At 43.4% G+C, this 16,574-nt stretch overlaps 1 protein-coding gene across 1 annotated transcript in view; it reads right to left on the reverse strand.

The window, feature by feature from the left end:
• ASIC5 (acid sensing ion channel subunit family member 5) overlaps positions 1-16,574 on the reverse strand; it is a 769,827-nt gene that overhangs the window by 22,981 nt on the left and 730,272 nt on the right. Inside the window, exon 9 of the mRNA XM_069205834.1 lies at positions 15,654-15,745. Coding sequence (XP_069061935.1) covers positions 15,654-15,745 — 92 coding nt within the window. The remainder of the gene's footprint in view (positions 1-15,653; positions 15,746-16,574) is intronic.

Consider the following 16,574-nt stretch of genomic DNA (forward strand, 5'->3'; position numbering starts at 1 on the left):
TATGTCTAATTTGCTCACCCACAACTGGCATAGGTTAACTTACTTATACGTTCCTAGTATACTGTACCAGCAATATGCAGGGCCCGTAAGTTAAAGTGTCCCTCGTAGACTGCAGCACTTACTGTACCTCACAAGTGTGACAAAGCAAAGGATGACTTTCGTCCCACCATTGCCAGCTGACAAGCAGTTTTAAACTGATTTTTTAGGTAATGGTGAAGCTCAAACCTTCCTTTTCAATACCTTCCTCCCCCCAGAGCAGGCCTACAGAGCCCTGCTGGCAGGGTGCATTATATTAAAAATATGTACATGTATTTAGTAACTTTGCATGTCCTGAAAGTAAAAACCTGGCATTGTCATTTATACTGTGGAAAGGCACCACTGGCGAGTAAAGAGTTATACACTGACAACTTAGCAATGCTAACTTCTGAATGGGATTTAATGTAACCTTTGTACAAATGCCAAGTTTGATGCCAAAAGTTTCTAGTTACTGTTTACAATTGCTCACAAGCTGCTGTACTCGTGACAACCATCTGCCCTCCTGGGGAGAGGTATGAATGACCCTCAGGAAGGAAATCAGTTGAAGAGTTGTGACTTCCTCCTGGTAGTATGGATAAACAGGATATAAGCCCTAAAGGCAAGCTTGAAATGGGTAGTGCCTTTTCATGGCAAAAGCAGTAACACCCGATAGAGGCCGATCTTCTGTTTTAGCAGACAGACTAGCATCTCAGACAGAGAGGGAGAAGCTGTTGACAAACTAGATATCGATAGGCATGTAGCCCCAGGCATCATGCACACCTTTGGGATGGACGCGGAAGCTCCAAACACCAAGTGAAATGTTTGCCATGTCAGATGTGGCCAGAACAGTGCATACTGGGCTAGCTAAATTGCCACACTTTGCAGGAAGTCATAATTAGGTGGAAGGGAGCATGGTAGCTGATTGGCTTACCGCCTCATCTCCTTAGAGCAAGAAGCAGGCATAAAAGTTTCACTCTGGGCACACTGGCCTCAGATCACATCTGGACCAGAGAGAGAAACAAAGAAGAACTGCCCACTATTCCCTGAACCGATCAAAGAGAAGTTGCATCAAAGACTGGACTTCACCTGCTGCTTTGTAGGCTAGCAAAGAAAGGACTGTAATTGTGGTGACCTGCATGAAGAAAAGTTATCCCCAAGACCTAGATAGAGAAGGTAGCCCCATCAGTCAGTTGGCTGACTCCCTGTTACGGTCATAGGCAATAAAGGAGAAGTGTACTCCCTTGAAAGCCCTGTGCCAATAAGCTTGATCACCAATAAATGTCAAGGAACAGCTTGGGAGACCGAGACCCCACCCACAAAAGATACACTTATTTCTGCTGAATCTGCAACAGTTGTGGGAGTGCAGTTTCGTCACCCAGCATGGAGTGACTGCAAGTGAAGGGGAGCTATTGGTTTTGCTGTAAACAGAGACCAGTAGAGTAGTGGTATTGTGCTGGACTTCACCTCGATTGAATGGGGCATCGACCCCCGAGGCCAAACTTGCCCCATTTTGTTTGTGCACCAAGAGGTGGATACAGGAAAACACCTGAAACAGGTTCAGCATCCATGAGCATCTTCAGCATGCTGTATCCCTTGCATTGGGACACCACTTTATTGATTCCTACCTCAGTTTGCCCATAGACACAGGAAGTGAATTGGAGACTGCTTTTTCTTATGAGGTAACTGTTCAACTGGACTTTGTTGGTCCCTGTGACTAGACCCCTGTCTGATTTAGTCCGCACAGGAGTGCCTGTAAAATCATGTTCATGTTACTTGTTGTGGCTAACCATAATCTGTGAGTCGCAGTAGATTGTAATGATTTATTTTGCTAAGTGAAAAGCTGTGATTATTGTTTCTTTAAAAAAAAAGTCAGATTTCCAGAACCATTAGGCAGATTTTGCTATTGAGATGCCTCTGAGATGTCTACTTAAAGACAAAACAATGTTTTTTTTATAAATTGTTGGCAGATATTTGTCATGTTTCATTTACTTCTTATTCAACTGCTTCAGTACTTCTTAATGATTTTGTTGGAGAGTGAGCTTCCATTCTGTTACTGTAATGGAAAACTGAGGCAGTCATCTGTTTCCTCAGGCAATTTGAGGGCTTCTGATTGTGGTCAGGTCTCTACGGTGAATACTTAAGAGTCATAATTATAAAGATTATGATGGGATTTGTGGTACACTTAAAAAAACATTTTGACTTGCTAATGTGATACAATTCGATCTGGACTTGGTGAAAGCTGTTATGAATGAATGTCCCTAACTAGCAGGGACCTACTCCTTAATTCATTTGTGTGACTGTAAGATTGAGGAAAGCAGGAAATGTAGTTGCTTCTAATTCTGAACAATTTTTGACAGTGTTATTCCCAGCTCACAGAAGAATAGTTTAACCATTTTCAAAGGCGTGGAGTGTCTGATAGTGCCTCAGCTTCAGGATTACCTAGGAAACTGAAATATATCTCAACTCAACCAGGCTTTATGCCTATGAATGAACTGAAACTACCCCTTAAGTAGATCTCTTAAATGTCCTGCCTAAGTCTGACAGTGGGCATGTGTTTGGTAGAGGGAAACTAGGTGCCAGATTTAAAAGGCCATATTGCCACCAGAGCGTCACTTTTAGTGACACTCTGGTGGCACTATGCACCGCAGTATATTTACAAGGTGTCGTTAAGCCACTTTTTGTGGCTTAATGCCAACGTGTAAATATGGCCCCTTCACACACAGCACTTTGCGAGGAAGGGGGGGGCAATGGGTGTTGCTGTGGGCATGCCACAGCAACACCCATTGCATTGTGACATTGCCCCAGATTTACGAGTTTTTGTAAACCTGAGGCAGCACCAAAACCTAATGTCACCACAGGGGTGGTGTTAGAATGGCACAACGAGAAGGAATGCTTATATTTCTCCTAATTTTTTGCTCTTTCTATATGTGAGGCATCATGCAGCACACATAAAAGGAACAAATCACCATTGAAGATTGTTTTTGTGCAGGAATGTGTACTGTCCTCCACAATAGCAATCTGCCCCGCAGTGCAGCCATCATTGCACAATGGCGCAAGTGTTGCTGCATTGGCGCTCAGCAGCAAAATCAACACAGAAGCAGGGGTCAACACAGGAGTGCTCCATATTCAATTAAATAAATGACAGAGTGTGGCGCTGCCAAATGTGGCACAGTGTTGCGCTCCGGCATTTTCTTTTTAATTTGGCATTAGATCTTCTAGATAGTGTGGATGAATTTCCCATGCCTCTCATTTGGCCCTTCCATGATTTATTTATTTTTTCTAATAAATCTCAAAAGAACTTGAGATTAAAATAATGAGGACTTTTTACTTCCAACAATACGGTTCTCTCTTAGCAGCTAAGCCAACTCTACACTACCCAATTTAAAATGCATATAGTCTCACTTATGTGACATAAAAATGAGTTGTTAGACATACACTGACAATACTCACATCTCTAAACTAGTTATGTTCATGCCTTTGAATCACTGGTATAATACTATAAATATCAAGAACAATTTTGATGGATTTGAATCCAGTGATTGGTAAATTAATGGTCTTTGACTCCAAAGACTCTTCTTCCACAGTTTACAATCACCTGGTGTATTCAGGAAACAATAACCCCACCAGAAAAATAATGTAAGAGTAATATTGCTTCTGAAGTACTCCAGGTTTCAGTTGCAATTAGCTTGTATTTTCTTACATGTCGAAAAACAACATGGCTTCTCGTTTCTCGAATATGTTAAACAACAAGGACTGACCCATACACCCAACCCTAAAACTTAGTAAAATTCTGTAAATTCTGTGTATTATTTCACCAAAATCAACTAACACATCAAAGTCTAGTGCATACAACGCAAGGTGCCCAAAGTGCTATGTAAACATATGTCACACACTGTGCATTTTAAGCAACTTGTGCCATCTGCACTACAATTCGATATATGCTACTACTATACTACTAGACCCATAGACAGAGACAGTTGGTCAGGATATACCCATAGAAGATTGTTCATGATTGGAGTTGGTAGATCTTTCTAGGAAATTTGATTCATGGACCATTGTGTTTCTTTCTTTCCCTCTTCCAGACAAATTGCCACCTGGATGCCTTGGCTCCTGCTTTTTCCATGGGTAATGCGCAGACTTACATGAATAGGCAATATTCCAAAAAAGATTACCTATACTGGCAGAAGGGCCAGTACTGAATGACTTAACCTGGGACTACCCTCTGTTGTAAAAAGAAGCATGCAGTGCCAAACAGTACCTTCCTGTATGTATCTATGTTTTAATGTATGTATTAGGAGAAGAAGCTGGGTTCTGACGTAAAAGGTGGTCTTTTATTTTGTTGTGCTGTACTGTTGGTGGGTTGCTCATTCCTAAATTGGAGAAGGGATGAGGTCTTCTTGATCTGTGTCAGGAATTTCCAGTTCTTGGGTGCATTTTTGCACTTTTTCAGCTTCCGGTTGTTGGGGTCCTGGTTGCAGATGGGTGGGTGCTGCGAGAAGTGGTGAGCTTGTCTGCCACCAAAGGGAGGATGTCAGTCATGATGGCTTCCCAGATGATTAGACTGGTTTTGAAAATGGTGGGAGCTGGCAAGGGGAGTCAGGGGAGTTCCATTCAATATTTCTGGCCCTTGATAATACATGCTGCATAAAGTTATATGCCTTTAAAGGGAAACCAGTATAGAGTCTAGAAAGCCATGGTGCCATGTATTGCCATTATCCAGGTGCAGGAGTATAATGACTTATAGGGCCAGATTTTAAGTTTTTCAGAGCTGGTACCACTCCATTTTGGAGGATGAGTTCAATGTCAAGGGTGGTTATAAGTAACTTGACCTTAGGCGAAGGTTGGAGTTCAAATCCATTCAGTTGCATGTCATTGGGCAGGTTTTGGACTAGTTGCTACTTGTTACTGTTGGTCAACAGTAGGAATTTCATCTTGGCAAGTTTGATCTTCAGGTAGGTGTTTTGCATGGAAGTATGATTGAGATGTAGGCAGTGTTTGATGCAACGATGGTGGAGTATTATGTCAACAGCGCATTGGTGAATTTTTATGCATTTATCAGTGAGTAGAGTGACAAGAGGCTTCTTGTAGAGGATGAAGATGATAGGAGACAGTGTGGAACCATGGGGAATCATGCAGGTGATAGGGAATTTCTGGTCCCATGTGAACAAACCTGTGTTAGATAGGTTGGAGGAAAACCAGCAACAAACATTGCTACTGGAACCAATTAGAGACCTCAGGGTGTGGTTGAGGGCAGGATAATATACAGTGTTAATGCTGGTTGATCCATTCAGCATGGTCAGAACTGAAAGGTTGCCTTTACCTGTGGTCAGAGGGCCTTTTCTGTGGTTTGTAGTGAATCTGTCTCTGTGCAGCAGCATAATCTGAAGCACGCTATGTTGTCTTACTACCAACCACTCCAACTTCTAGGAAAGAACACTGTTAAAATAATAGAATATATGGTGCTTCACCATTCTTACTAGAGAATCCTGAGAAGGTGCCAAATAGAAAAATGGTGCAAACAGAATGGTGGACCTATTTTTGCATGGTATGGTAGAAAACATAAAGGCCCATATTTATACTTTTTGACGCTAAACTGCGCTAACGCAGTTTAGCGTCAAAAAATTTTGCGCCGTCTAACTCCATTCTGAAGCGCCATGCGGGCGCCGTATTTATTGAATGGCGTTAGACGGCGCAATCAGACCGGCGCTGCCTGGTGTGCGTGGAAAAAAACCACGTAGACCAGGCAGCGCCGGCGTTGGGAAAAAATGACGTTAGGGCGTCTTAAAATGGCGCAAGTCAGGTTGACGCTAAAAAATCGTCTTAACCCGATTTGCGCCATTTTTTCGACGCCCAGACGCCATTTAAATGACTCCTGTCTTAGTAAAGACAGGAGTCATGCCCCCTTGCCCAATGGCCATGCCCAGGGGACTTGTGTCCCCTGGGCATGGTCATTGGGCATAGTGGCATGTAGGGGTGCCACAAAAAAAATAAAAAAATAAAAAAAATTATACTTACCTGAACTTACCTGTACTTCACTGGGATGGGTCCCTCCATCCTTGGGTGTCCTCCTGGGGTGGGCAGGGGTGGCAGGGGGGGTCCCTGGGGGCAGGGGAGGGCACCTGTGGGCTCATTCTGAGCCCACAGGTCCCTTAACGCCTACCCTGACCCAGGCGTTAAATTCAGGCGCAAATGCGGTTTTTTTTGACCCGCCACCTCCCGGGCGTGATTTTTGCCCGGGAGTATAAATACGACACATTTGCGTCGCCGTAATTTTTTTAGACGGGAACGCCTTCCTTGCATCTCATTAACGCAAGGAAGGCGTTCACGCTAAAAAATGACGCTCTTTCTTCATACTTTGGCGCTAGACGCGTCTAAAGCCAAAGTATAAATATGGCTTTAGTTTTGCGCCGAATTTGCGTCGAAAAAAACGACGCTAATTCGGCACAAACGGAGTATAAATACGGGCCAAAATTTATAGCAGTATATTCTGCAAAACAGGAGACCTGTAGTTCATGGTGTGATACCACATTTGTCCAAAATACATCAGAATCAAAACTATTTTTCCACCCGCACACATTAATTTAAAATAAGTTTGCATCTTTTCATTGTGTGTATTTTACACACTTCTCATGGCCTCATTTCTGCTGTTCTAGAGGCCATATCTCTTTCATAAAGTATTTCATTGGTGAATACAGCACTTTGTTTGGTCCACAGAATATGGATTATTTGTGTTTCATTCAATTCCATTCTAAGCTGATAATTGTTTGATTGTTTGATTGTGTATGCAATATGTTAAGCCACCAAGAGGGAATTTCCTTCATTTTTGTTGTGCAATTCATGTGTGCTAAGTTTGTAAGAGCATTCTCAGTTATATTTGCAGGCACACATTGCAGAAAACATCTACTGTTCTTTTCTTCTATCTTGATATGGATTTGATCATTAAGCTATGTTGCCATGTTTATGATTGTAACACCATTCTGTGTTGCCATGTTTATGATTATTATTGATTGCAACAATATGGTTGGTGGACCTGCTGGACATTGTGCCTGTTAGGTGATATTCTACGTAATAAAGGTGGTCATTCTGACCCTGGCGGTCTTTGACCGCCAGGGCGGAGGACCGCGGGAGCACCGCCGACAGGCCGGCGGTGCTCCAATGGGTATTCCGACCGCGGCGGTAAAGCCGCGGTCGGACCGGCACCACTGGCGGGGTCCCGCCAGTGTACCGCCGCCCCATTGAATCCTCCGCGGCGGCGCAGCTTGCTGCACCGCCGCGGGGATTCCGACCCCCCCTACCGCCATCCAGATCCCGGCGGTCGGACCGCCGGGATCCGGATGGCGGTTGGGGGGGTTGCGGGGCCCCTGGGGGCCCCTGCAGTGCCCATGCCACTGGCATGGGCATTGCAGGGGCCCCCGTAAGAGGGCCCCTACATGTATTTCACTGTCTGCTGCGCAGACAGTGAAATACGCGACGGGTGCAACTGCACCCGTCGCACAGCTTCCACTCCGCCGGCTCGATTCCGAGCCGGCTTCATCGTGGAAGCCTCTTTCCCGCTGGGCTGGCGGGCGGTCTGAAGGCGACCGCCCGCCAGCCCAGCGGGAAAGTCAGAATTACCGCCGCGGTCTTTCGACCGCGGAACGGTAATCTGACGGCGGGACTTTGGCGGGCGGCCTCCGCCGCCCGCCAAGGTCAGAATGAGGGCCAAAATGTTTTGTCTGCTGTGCCTGTTTAAATGTCTTTGAAAGGTGATGTGCTCTTAGTCCAGATTATGTGTGTTAAATCAATTCTCTGGTTCATTTTCAAGTGTTTAATGTATACATGCTTACTTTTAAGGCCCCTGCTAATACCGTTTCATTAACTGTTCCTATAAATACATCAAACTGAAAATAGTTTTTGCTATTTTCTGCAAACTGAATCAAGAATTGTTGGTAATTATTGGACAACTGTATATTTTATAACACAAATGAAAAATGATGAGCAATGTCCGCATCTTACAATGTTTGTAACATGCAGTATGCTGTTGTTGTGGTCACAAGTTGTGATTTCTGTACTCATTCTTCACATGATTAGTGCAGGGATTAATAGTAGACCAGTAAGATCTGGAAGTGACAGCAAGCATATGTAATATAATTGTAATTATATTTATATAGCACTTACTAGCCCTGACGAGGCATCAAAATGCTTTTCAGTGAGTAGCACGCTACTCCATACCCCAAAAGGATTTGTGGTGGATTAGTATAGAGAAATATGAGTTAACCTGAGTAGCTGACATGTGAGTCTGTTAGTTGGATTGAATAGAATAATGGAGGGATAGAAGAGGGAGGAATCTAGAAAGTGTTAATTGGGAGAAAATAGTAGTAAAATTAGGTTGGGGTGAGTAAAGGGAGAGATGGAGGGGGAAAGAATCTATAGAAAGAGATTAGGGAGATCCTAGTAGTAAAGTGAGGTTTGGAATGAGTCAAAGGAGAGATACATGAGGGAAGAATTTAGAAGGGTTGTTTGGGAGATCATAGTAGTAAAATGGGCATTGGGGTTAGCCAGGCAGATAGCGGAGGGAAGAGTCTAGAAAGGGTTATTTATTCTTTTTTTCAATTTCATCTTTTCCACAACATTTCAAAAGTGAAGTGCTTCTAGATAAAATAGATAAATAAAACAGAAACCCATAATCATCTAATCAGACGACTTATATAAAAAAAATGCAATTACCATATATATATATGTATATGTATCCCTATCTCTCTCTCTCTCTGTATATATATATATATATATATATATTTGTTTTTTAACCACAAATGAATTAATATATACTTTTGGTAAACTGGCCTTAAAAGTATTTATGTTTTTAAAAACTATAATTATTGTACATATCGCGATATATGCATATAATCAAAATACAAATGGTTACATACACAGGGATATGCTGTAGAATAGTGTTTGAGTATGGTGGTAAAGCCACTTCTTGAGTAGCCTTCTGAAGGTAATCGATGGATCTTATATTTGGGGGCAATTAATTCCATACTTTGGCTGCTTGAACAGAGAAAGATGTACCACCTATTGTCTTTTTTTTGTATGGTGGGGTTTTGAGGCGGGACGCCAATCTTGAGCGTAGGTTCCTTTGTAGAATGTATTTGGTGATTTTATTCCTGATGAAAAGTGGCCCTGTTCCATGTATTTTGTCATGGGTGATACAAAGCAGCTTGAAGGTGGATCCTCTGGCACCTGATAACCAATGTAGGGACCTCAAGCCAGGGGCGATGAGGGCTTGTGGCTTTACATGTGTGAGTAGTCTGGCAGACGAGATCTGAATCTGTTGTAGTCTTTTCATAGTTGATTGAGATGACAAGAGAAATAGCAGCCTGGACCTTGTGTGGAAATCCCAGGTGGGGCAAAATGTGTTGCAGAGTTTTCATAGTGATGAAGCTTGATCATACTAATTTGTCCATTTGGTCATTCATTGTTAACTTGGAGTCCATGGTAATTGCAATGTTTTTTACTTCCTTAGAAGCTTTAGGACGTGATCCCAGATCATCAGGCCAGGCACAGAGTTGGTTGTAATTCTTCCATGTGCCACGTGTCAGTATTACCATTTTATAAAACAATCAATTTTAGATGCCTCTGTTTCATCCACTGATCAAGAGCTCGAAGGCAACTGAAGATTTTTGAGTTTCCAATGTCTTTGAGGTTTTCCAGTTTAAGAAGAATTAGTGTGTCACCTGCATAGTAGGAGCATGTTCAAGCATGTGAAGTTAAATTCACTGATCATTGCTGGTAATGACATAATGTAGATATTGAAAAGCATGGGTTGTCGGGAACTCTGGGAGGATCACCTCTGAAAGTCTCCCTACGGATGCACTGTACCGAAGCAGAGGAGCAGATAAAGTCATACCCCAGGAAAGAATAGCTACAGAGTAAAGCACAAGAAAGGGAAGGCAGAGAAACCTTAGATTGAACAACAGACCAATAATGGACAAACACACTGGGTTACCACTATAGCTGCACACAGGCAAGGCTCAGAATTTCCCATAGCAACAGGAACGTCAATATATCTGTGCGGATTACTCTTACAGATAGTGACCCTATAAACCCCTTAGAAAGGAGGCAGCAGAAGTGATCTGTCTCTGGACTCATAGGGCACAAACAGGGATTGTATTTACATGCATGAGACAAGCCCTTATGGGTCTAACTGGCAACACAGTGCCAATTTCTAATAAAAATAAAAATGGCATACTGTATTTACTTTCCACAATGACATTTCCATGTGGGTGTGCGGATTAGAGCTATACTATTTCTCTCACAATAAGAGGTAAGTCTAGGGCCCTCAATCCTGGGCAGGTGGGACTTAAAGATGGACAGTGGTTCATTTCTGTATTTATTTTAATCTAGGCTTATACCCACTCTTCTAAACATTTGGTGACTACAACCATTTTAATATATTGTGTATTATTTTTTAAGATTTTGGGCCATAACAGAAGCGCATTGTGATATTTGTTTGCAGGAGCAATATAACAGTGGACATCCTGAAGAAGGCGCTTTCACGCCAAAATGCATATTTATTTATTTATTTATAATAGATGACTATTGTATTGTACAATGAATTAAGCCACTAACAAATGCTGGTATAACCTCAAGCACATATTCTATCAAATATTGAAGATGCTCTGACTTGAAAATGTCCAGATCATGTGTCTTGGATACATTTGTTCCTCCCATTTAGTTGATTTGTTGAATCACTTGTGAATGTGGAAGTGAAAAGTGAATGAGTTTATTGTAAATATGGTATATAAGGAGTAATGGTTTTAACTGAATACATTTTGTATATGTGTTTATTTATATTTGTGCAATGGATCACTAAACTGTATTGCAGCATCAATTGGGGATTGCTGCACATTTGTTTTTGCCGTTGTCTATGCCGGTAATTTTCTTATGTAGCCAGATATAGTATGTAGATTGTCCTTCGTTTAGTACAATGTACTATTTCCCTGGGTTGTAGCTAGTTATACTAGCAGGGGGGCCTTGCCTTTGCAAAGGAATATACTTATACACAGGTGAGGACCAAATATGACACTTGACAAACACAATAGCCCAAGAGGAAAATAGATAGCACACACTAGGAAGGAACCTAAGAGCTGTAGCAAATAGTCAGGAACAGGTATTCAAAGAAAAACTGGAGAACAGGCAAGTCAAACACACAGATTTTAAGAATTGTAACAAGCAAAGAAACTTGAACCTCAAGAGAACTAGAGACTGCATAAGGATCACAGAGCAAGAAAAATTAAACTAAGGGCAAAATCTAAGACACTGAGGAGAAATTATAGGAGGTGTAGTAGAAGTAAAAGGAATAAGTAAAGGGAAAGTAATAGCAGGAATAGAAGGAACAAACTAGGAACAATTAGAATGGGAGCAGTCCAAGGGCTGCACCAAGTGAAAATAGCCTGACAAAGGAGTATGCAAAAGCAAACAGTGCAGAGAGAAACAATAGTACACTGCTCAGGAACAGGGCACTCGCTCTGCCTAAAGCAAGGCAGGAACTCGACTGGAAATCAAGCCAACATGAGGTCTTGTACACAGAGGAACAAACGTCAATACTCAAACACGCAGCTTCAGCAAATAGCAGCTTATTAGTATTTACAGGCTGCAGCAAGCCCGGCGTGGTGTCACATGGCTGGACTGCGCAAGACTTGTCACAGGTGTGTAGAATTCCAGTCTCTCACAAGTCCTGGAGGAGAGAATCCAGTGCTGAGGAACAGCAGTACTACTCTTAGAAAACAATAAATAGCAGAATGCAGGTCTTATTAAATACTAGGCAGTGCTTTATGGAATCTGAATTCCATGGAGAGAAATGGAGGTTTTCAGTTGTATACAAGATTGACATAGGAAGCAAGCAGGAGTCAGAGAAGGAATTTGGATGAATTTTTTCGTGATTTGCAGGCTGCAGATGGACCATGTACAGGCCCTCATTACGACTTTTGCAGTCTTTTCACAAGAAAGCTAAAGCCGCGGGTGCTGAAAGGCCTCCAAGGCTGGTGGTCTTAAGATCGCCACATTATGGCTGTCATCAGATTTCCATCCGAAATCGGGCAGAAATCCAACAGCAGCTGTGCTGGCGGTCGGTGGGGAAGAGTCGGTTCCACCGCCGGCACCGCCACACCAAAAGGATGCCTCATACCATATTACAACCAGTAATTCAGTGTGGCGGTGACCTGATGGCTGGCCACTGCCGGCGGTGGAAGTGCTGGGTCTTGTCCCATCGACGGACGAGGTAAGTAATCTTCCAAAGGGGAGAGGAGTGGTGGGGGTGTGTGCGGTGTGTGCCTTGTATGCGTGGGGTGTGGGTACGTGTATGTTGGTGAATGTGGATGGATGGGGTGAGTGCATGTATACAGTGATAGGGGGTAGTGAATGGGCCTATGCGGTGCAGGGGGGAAGGGGCCATGAATGGATGCATGCGGGTGAGAGGGGACAAGGGTGTGGCTGTGGGTATGCACTGGAGGGTGGAGTGAATGAGTGCGTCAGCTGTGTTGTGTATGTATGTCAGTGTGAATGGGTGTGCATGTTGTGTTTGCGCATGTGTGTGTTTGTTTGTTTGTAGAAGTGTGTGCGAGTATATCCTGGCAACAGGGATGCTAATTTCGGTCGCACCGCCAGAAAAAGCTGACGGTCTCTCTTGTCCTAATACCAATAGCGGTATTACGGCATCTGTCATGCTGGAGGTGCTCACCTTCATACCAGCTGACCAAGGAAAAGCGGCAGGACGGGCAGAGTACCGGCGCTTTGGCTTCGGCCAAACTCATAATTTGGAAGTCTTCACCAGTGACCCATCAGCGGTGAGTCCACCACCGCAGCCCTGGCAGTCTTCAGACCCCCAGGGTCATAATGAGGGCCACAGTGTCCCTCAGAGGCAAAACAATTGAATCGCAATATGAGTGAGGTGACTGAACCTTGATTGACCCCTGCTTTTCTAAAATATGATTTGGATGAGAAAGGGGAGTATGGATGACATTTGTTCTGTTTTGAAGGTTGGATGAGATCCAGTTGAGAACAGTCCCCTCTATGCCCCTTTGTAGAATCTTTGTATTAGGGTGTCATGGTCAACTGTGTCAAAGGCAGCTAAGAGGTCCAAGAAAAGTAATGCAGCAACTCCATTGCAGTCTGTGTGCTTTTAAGGTCATCCCAGATGGTGATGATGGTGGATTTTGTGCATCTTTTGGGTGAAATCCAGTTTGGTAGTCTGAAAGTATTGCATTATTCTCAACTAATTGTGACATGTGAGTGAATGTTGTTCTTTCCATCAGTTTGCACAGGAATGGATTGATTGTAATTCGTCTGTAGTTGTTGGGGTTTTGTGGGTCCAGGTTTGTCTCGGGCGTCACTCACTTATTATTCCCACTGTATGGTCGTTATTTGATTCAATGCTTACTGAGCATGAATAGCAGGGATCCTTCGCCCTGATGAATGCCCCGAGACCTTCCAGAGCTCATTTTTTAAGGGAAGAAACATGTCGGCTTATTCTTCTTACTAGATAGGAGACCCAGTGAGTCATTGCTCTCACATTGGTGTCCCAGTCCTCCTTTTAATCACATCAAACGGAACCTCATATTAAAAACTTTCACGGGTATCTGTTTAGGTGTTTTTATTTCTTAGTCTAGCTGGATCCCTTTTCCAGAACCAGAATTGATTTACGCACTCCCTCCTGTTCCTTTAACAGTGAGGTTGAGTCCGCCCAGGTGGCATTGTCCTACCTGGATGGGGCTAGGTGGTCATATGATGAAGCATGACACCATTGAGTGTGTGAGACCACCTAGTCCGTAAAGGAAATTTCCCCTTCCACACTGTACACCGTAGTCCACCAATGTCTCGCCTCTAGTTGAGGATCACGAAGGGCCTAGTGTTTTAATTGATACACTACTAATCCGCCCTCGTTACAAGACCCCGTACTCCCAGTTGTGTTTTTGTATTGGTCATTGGGAGCTGAGTACGGTTGCGTTCTCCGTTTACCCCCTACTCCCACATCTTCTCTCTCTGTGTGTTTTGATTGATATAAAATCACATAAACCACTAGGATACAATTAAAATTCAACTTTTGAATGTGTCAACTTTTCCTGCTAAGTCCACACTACGGGTTTTTCCTAGCATAGATGTCTCTTTATTCATTATTTGGGGTGACAAGCTGGCCACATAGGCTTGCAAAAGCTCCATCTTCTTGGTAATCAACTTAAAAAGATTTCCCTTCAAGGTTATCCAAAACGATTTGAGTATAGAGTCAATTTTGTGAATAAAATCATTTAGTATATCCTTCCCCAATCAGAATTCCGACAGCATGCCATCAGCCTCCTGCACACCCCTCCTTTCTTTTGTGGGTGTATTGCATCTCTTCTCTGGACCTAAAATATCCATCTGCATTTTACCCCCTCCCTTCTCTTTTTCGGTTGTGGGGAGCCCACAGGTGAAAAATCACATCTTAAATCCCTCGTTGGGCTCACAGCCCACAGGATGGAGTGAGAAGAGTGCACTTTTTGCCTGTCCTGGGGAAGGTCTATGTCCAGGGGCTTTCGAGATGGGTGTTCTGGTGTAATTGACTTTATAAGTACAAGTGGCCTCTGTGACAATTTCTGTATGGCCCCAATTCAGTCTTTGTAGGCCCCATAACAGAAGATAGATAATTAGTAATTGACGAATAAGCTGACGAACCAGAGCTGCCTTTGCACATTGTTCTTCCTCATCCCCATTTAGCTGAAGTTACTCATATTGGCTTATTTACCCAAGGCAGGCAAAATCAACCCAAACACAAGGGGGCAGAGAGAGGTCCCTTCCCGGCCTTTTCCAGACGATGACGGGTGAAGAAAGGCCTGGTTCTGGCCCGGTCTTCACCCGGGCATGTGCCCCCACACGTCCCGGCTGCGGCACTGAATATGAAGCAGCCGGTTCTCACCTCCTCCTTACTGGCATGGCAGCCTGGGGCTTGCAGTCCTCCCCCTAATAGTGCGCTTCCAAATGGTCTCCCGCGCTGCAGGACTGTGGCGCTGAATATGAGGCAGACAGTTCCTGCCTCCTCCTCAATGCAAGGAAGCCTGGGGTTTGTATTCTGCCCCCCAACAGTGCGCTTTAAAATGGTAAAACTAATCACTTTTTCAAATCAAAATGAATGCTAAATGCTCTTTCCAAACACAGTTCAAAACATAAAGCAGATTAATCAGTCTCTTAAACACACTCTGGTTAGCCTCTGAGGTGTATTTTGCCTTTTTATCTTGTAGGGCAAGGGCTTAGTACAGAATAGGGGAAAAAGTGGGAGAGAAATTTAAACAGATGCAGGAAGAACAAAATAGCAGTTTTAAAGTGCAAAATGCACAGACATCAAGCAGTAAATTTAAATAGTCACAGCTAGGGGAAAAAGCTCTTTTAAAATGTCAAGAATACACAGCACAAAGTCTGTGTTCTTACCACCTTCTTTGTCATTTGCTTACTGGGCTGTATAGGGCACAGAGAAGCTGGGGTCACAAAAAGTGATGAAGCCAAGTCTATTGGCAACACCAACTATGCATATGTTGTGATGTGACCGTTGGATTATAAATAGGCACGCATGAATATATTTCAGCAATACCTTACATGAACATTTGCCTCACAACATATGCCATACTTACCGAGCAGCTCTGTAGTTGTCAATGCCTTCTGCTGTTGGGTCATCTTGTAGTTCAAATCATGATATCTTATATCGATGTGCACCAAATTGTTCCTATGAATAAAAGCAGTTGCAAATACTCATTAAGAACCTGAGAAGCGATTAACTTCATTACAGAAACACCATTTGCATTTTGAAGCAAAATGAGAATATACCCTCCTAAATGTTCCCAGAACTAGGTTCATTGTCTGAAGCGACAGACACTTCCCCAGACCACAGTACCTGGAATGGAACACCCTTAAGCTGAGATCTGGGCATGAACCAAGCACCTCAAGTTGCACAAGGAGATTAAATTCACCCTTATCCTGATGACAAACACTCCACTCCCAAAATTAAATCACCAAGCAAGCTGCCAGAACAAACTATGGGCCAGATTTACAAGGCCCTAGTGTCTCCTTGCGCCACACTAGTCATTTTTTTTTATGCTAATGTGGCTCAAGGAAGCAATTTTCACCACACCATATTTACAAAGTGACACAATGCATGCATTGTGCCACTTTGCGACCCCTTATGCCACATTATGCCTGCGTCAGGCTCAATGTATGACAGAGGGGTGTTCCAGTGTAAGGAGGCCTGCAAAAAATGGAGCATTAAAATCTACAAGATTTCACTGCGCCATTTTTTTAATCATTTTTAACACCTGCTCAGAGCAGGCATTAAAATGACGCATCTGTATTAACCAATGGGCCTTCTTGCACTTTGCTCTACTGGCATCAACATTTTTGATGCTAGTGGAGCAAAGCATCCCAATAGCGCCAAAAATTGTGGCACCATTGGCCTAACGACCGCCATGGTGCACCGTATTATAAATACAGCACACACATGGTGTCGGTAGGTGGGGCAGGAGGAAAGCAAGGAAACCTACACATCAGTACTGATGCAC

The sequence above is a fragment of the Pleurodeles waltl genome, chromosome 1_2 (assembly GCF_031143425.1).
Source record: "Pleurodeles waltl isolate 20211129_DDA chromosome 1_2, aPleWal1.hap1.20221129, whole genome shotgun sequence".
Taxonomy (NCBI): domain Eukaryota; kingdom Metazoa; phylum Chordata; class Amphibia; order Caudata; family Salamandridae; genus Pleurodeles; species Pleurodeles waltl.